The sequence below is a fragment of the Rosa chinensis genome, chromosome 2, assembly GCF_002994745.2.
Source record: "Rosa chinensis cultivar Old Blush chromosome 2, RchiOBHm-V2, whole genome shotgun sequence".
Classification (NCBI taxonomy): Eukaryota; Viridiplantae; Streptophyta; class Magnoliopsida; order Rosales; family Rosaceae; genus Rosa; species Rosa chinensis.
Window position 1 is genome coordinate 33,906,040 of NC_037089.1, and position 4,898 is coordinate 33,910,937.

General features: G+C 37.3%; 1 protein-coding gene across 1 annotated transcript; it reads right to left on the reverse strand.

Annotated features, from left to right (window-relative positions):
* Positions 1 to 659: 659 nt before the first annotated feature.
* On the reverse strand, positions 660 to 3,161 carry LOC112186804 (laccase-15). The gene is made up of 5 exons (XM_024325325.1): positions 3,001 to 3,161; positions 2,744 to 2,895; positions 2,366 to 2,610; positions 2,150 to 2,278; positions 660 to 1,943 (listed from the first exon to the last, which is right to left on the reverse strand). The coding sequence occupies exons 1-5, from the start codon at positions 3,106 to 3,108 to the stop codon at positions 868 to 870; spliced, it is 1,710 nt and encodes a 569-aa protein (XP_024181093.1). The 5' UTR covers positions 3,109 to 3,161; the 3' UTR covers positions 660 to 867.
* Between the last annotated feature and the right edge of the window lie 1,737 nt (positions 3,162 to 4,898).

A 4,898-nucleotide genomic window follows, 5' to 3' on the forward strand; every position in this document is an offset into this window, starting at 1 on the left:
TTAAAGACATGTGGAGGAGGGCCAAATCGATCATTTTTATATGAGGTTATCTTTTCACTCTTGCTCAAATCAACAATCAAAATGTGATCAAGTTGTTGGGTTACTGTTTAGAGACTAAAGCTCCCATTTCGGGTTTTGAATTAGCCTCTAATCGGAGTCTTTTCGAAAAAATGGGAAGACTGCACTGCCTTATTGGGATATCCTTATAGAGATAGCAGCAGGTCTTGCTATTCTACATTATCTGCCAAGCAGTCATGGGAATGTCAAGTGTTCCAACATACATAAGTCAATCGATAAAAGAATAATCATAACTTCTCATTTCCTTTTGTCCATCGAATTTCAAATTGGCCTGTTTCAGGTTCTTACATGACAAGTTATGCAAGAAAGCAGAGCACAAAGATGCCTCAAGTTGAATAGCCAAGAAAGGCTCACAATGGAAGAAGCGGCTGGGGGGTAAAAGATCGAAGAGGCTGTGGGAATCATACAGTTCAAACTACGTGACAACTATCTTGACATTGAGAGTAGTAGTTGACGGTAAAATAGAAAATAGGGCAGTGGTCCAATTGATAGGGTGAACTATAGTAGCTAACTACTTTAATTGTCATTTTCCTTTCTTGTTTTTCTCCTTTTCTATACTTTTGCTTCTAATAATGCAAAGGTTATGCAAAGTTGCAAACTTCCTTTCATTTCCTGGACACAGTACAAAAAACATTACAAGTATATCTAGCAATAACTATCTGCTTAATTACTTATTGGAATATATTAGGCTAAACAAATAACTAAATGTATATATAGATAGACAACGTAAATGTACGTTGCATGACCAATTTTATTCAATTGAATCAGATATTTGTGGAGAGCCAGCATTCAGCAAGGTGGCATATCTGGTGGTGGAGGTAAGATTTGAGCTTCAGGTCCCTTTCCATTTTTCACTATGAATGTCGTATCCATCCCCCATGACATATGCCTATCCAGATGGCAATGCATAAACCAAACTCCAGGATTATCAGCCTTGAATCTGATGGTAGCCCACCCATTTACAGGGACAGCAATGGTGTTTTGAAGAGGAGGATCAACAAGATTATATTTCAAAGGGTCCTTATCCTTGTCAAAGTTCCCAAGCCCCAATCCAACCACATAGAAACTGTAACCATGAAGATGCATTGGATGGTCATCCCCTGCCACCAAATTAGTCCCCTGCAACACAAGCTCCACTGTCGCGTTGTACTCCAGTACCTTCACCTCTGTCTTTTGTTTCGGGGTCTGAAGGTACTGCGGCAAGTACTGCGCTGTAAAGTTAAACAGCAAAGGCGGGGAACTTGGAAACCGAGTTCCAAATACCCCGTTAACATGGTAATAGTAAGCTTGTAGTATGTCAATGCTAGGGCTCTCGAAGCTAATGTTGTTTATACTAGCAGCCAGACGCGTCCCATTAGGCCCGGCGCATGAATTATTGGGGCACTGGAACGTGTTGACGGAGACGGTATAAAACAAGGGAGTTGTAATTTTTAGTGGAACGTCAATGGGGTGGTTTTTATCAGCCAAGCTCCTGAGACTACGACTAAAATGAACTGATGCACTAGTGTCATTGTGAGCAGGAAGATTAGGAAACAAAGGGGTTGAAGAAGGGGTGTAACCCCGATTCGTGTATTGTAGTAGGGCTGTGGTGGTGGTGTTATCATAAGGAACAGCGCCACCTACGTAGGCTGTAGCGGCCATGTAATAGTGGTTAGGCCTCTGATTAGCATGGAGCAAAAGGTCAATGGTTTGACCAGGTGAGATGGTGACATAATCGGTTGTGAAAGGCTTGGTGTAGCTAGCATCTGTCCCTACAACTGTAACTTTGTGATTGGCGATGGCGAAAAACAGAATCTCTTGCACACCGGAGTTGATTAGTCTCAGTAGGTAGGTTTTGCCATAATCAACCATCAACTTGAACGTCTCTGCAAATCAGGCACATAATGACAATAACACACATCAGCAAAATAACATACTGATGTTGCTATCCATGTTCAGTTTAGAGCTTAAACCGTCTCTGTACCATAATATTCGATTGGTTTAGCATGCATTAAGCTTCCAAATCACAGTTGACCAAAGACTTTAATAATTTTACCTAAGATAAATGATTAATTATAGTTGGAGTGCTAACCTGATTTAGAGCATGGATACAGATCGCCAGGTTGACCATTGATGAGGTAAGCGTCGGAAGTATTAGGGTCCCCTCCGGATTGAATAGTTTGTGTATAAAGCTTCCCTATATCCATCTTCCACCACTCTCCTGCAATTTTCAACGTACAACTCAGTTCTTTACATTAGTCAAGTGATTAGAATGGGTAATTAAAATGATCCGTAGCTAATTACGTACCTAATATGATTGGAATTTCTGCATGAGGCTTTGCAAAAGGGTATTTGTTGTTCTTGTTGGGGTATATGATGATGGGACCATGGACTGTGGCACGATCCCACTCACTGTGAGCATGCCACCAAAGGGTGCCTTCCTCCTCCGAGAAAATGATCTTTTGGGTGAACTTGGCCCCTGGTTGAATTGGGCACTGTGTGATATACTCTGGTCCGTCCGACCATGGATATCTTGGTTGCGAAACACCATGCCTGCTCATGATCAAGTAGCTTGTTATTTATATATATATATATATATATATATATATATATATATATATATGGATTGAAAAGTACAGGAATACATGATTAAAAATATGAAACGTACAATCAAGTAAGAACGCACCAGTGGAGAGTAATGTTACGATTGCCTTTGTTAATGACATCGACGATGATAGTGTCTCCTTTGTGAGCATACAAAGTCGGTCCCGGAAACTGGCCATTTACAGTCAGGATGTTCTTTGTGCTGCAGAGTCTCTTGTATGGAGTGTTTTCCACCTACATACACATATAACTCGTTAAAACGATCATTATATGAAACATACACAACGCATGCAGGAGCGTATACATATGCATATATAGGCAATACAACACATAACCTACCACAAAAGTGTAACGAGCTGGCCAAGCTCGGCAATGGAGGAGGAAGCCATTCAAAGCCAATAACAACCCCAAAAGTTGCAGATGCAGGCTAATTCTGGAAACCTTCATCTTCGAAACAACATGCACTAATTAATTAGTTCTAATGATTGATGTGTATATATAATTATATATCGAGCAGGTATATATAGACATTATGAGGCGGAACTATTCAACGGTCTGAGGGGGTCAGACCATCCCCCAAGGAATTCAACATGGTAACAATTAGTTGACACATTCTCAGCCAATTGAACCCCCCAGCCTGCACATTCTTACGTAGTCATAATTATATAGTTAATATATAAACTAAAAAGTATGATAAAGAAGAAAATTCGAAAGTATTCTAAAAAAAAATTTCAATAGTAATATACAAAAAATTAAATAGAAATGGTAATTAAATCTCGTAATTATTTTCACCAGAAAAACCTCTCATTAAGTATTTAAATTAAAAAGAAATTTTTTTTTTGAAACGAAAAAGAATTCATTTAATGAGATGCAATCGTACATGAGGAAAAAGAATCCAAGAGATATCAATTATGATTTTTTATTTATTAAAGAGATAGTTTTGTATATCGTTTAGTGGTAACACCGTCACACTAATATATTTTTTTCTATAACTCATAGTGACCTTCTAGATTTTGAGGTTGATCAACTCATGATAAGAGTTGTAGAGTAACATATAATAATAAAATAAAATAAAAGTTGCTTGCCATGGTCGAAGTCTAAAGAAAAAATTACACAGTTTTATTTCTTTGGTAAGACTTCTATATTATAATCGACCTCCCAAGTTACAAGTCCTTAGTTCCGCCCCTGTAGACGTGGTTTAAATGAGCACTAATCGAGCAGGTATATATATATACAAAGATAACAATATATATTTATTTATATATATAGGGGTCTCTTTTTTGGTCATTTTAAGAGGATTTTTTGTGGCACCCACTTTTCGAGCGTATTTCAGCATATCGACCGTTTAGTGTTTAGGTTCTAATATATAGATCATTTTTGTAAATTTTCAGCTAAATTGATATGGTCATGCATGACATGATTTAAAAGTGATAATATCTGGACATAATTAACCGTAGAACTGGTGATGATTGATGCTTGGAATTAAAACGCGTCTTCTCTATGTTCTATAGTTTGACTACCCAGTACCTACACTCTAAATTTTTCTGGGGCAGATAGCTATGAGCTATCGGTTGATCTTTTCGTTATGATTAACTTGAAGAGTTCAGCTTTGGTGAGTGAGATCTACATATCTTCTAAAAATTAAGACGAAGCTTCCTATATATAACACCCAATTATTCTTTCCCAGAAGTAGGACAAGTTAATTTTGTTCTTCCCATTAAGTTTTCAAAACGAATATGTCATCGGCTATTAATAAATTTCATACAACTTTTTCCATTCAAATCACACTTTTTCCATATCCATGTCATACTCCGGTCAAATATAATTACTTTTCATTAATTTTCTGCCATTTCTAGAAGGGATGGATGAGAGAGGCTTATGAAAATTGGTTTACACATTTAAAAAGCAGTAGTCGATTCCCCCCAGCTAGCCAGCTAAGGTTTGACAAATTTATGATGGAACAGGTAACTAATCCAATAATTAGTTAATTTAGGCAGCTAATATATTCTTTGCAGTCAGCGAGTAGTAATTAAGTAGTGGAATGAGGTATACCAAAAAAAATAGCAAAGCATGTACATTATCTTTTCAACATAGATCACCGAAAGTGATTAAGTAAAGTGTTCCTTTAAGTTAAGTAAGCACAGTGAAAGGTCATGAATGTTAGGTTTGGTTACGTGTAAAATTTCAGACTTTTAATTACAAATATTCTGAACAATGAATAAAAAGTGCACGTTTCT

Excerpts from the sequence above, each read along its gene's own strand:
- LOC112186804 (XM_024325325.1), bottom strand. The coding sequence starts at position 3,108 with ATGAAGGTTTCCAGAATTAGCCTGCATCTGCAACTTTTGGGGTTGTTA. Across the intron at positions 2,611-2,743 it reads CGTAACATTACTCTCCACTG|GCATGGTGTTTCGCAACCAA; the intron begins GTGCGTTCTTAC and ends GATCATGAGCAG. Across the intron at positions 1,944-2,149 it reads GTATCCATGCTCTAAATCAG|AGACGTTCAAGTTGATGGTT; the intron begins GTTAGCACTCCA and ends CCTGATTTGCAG.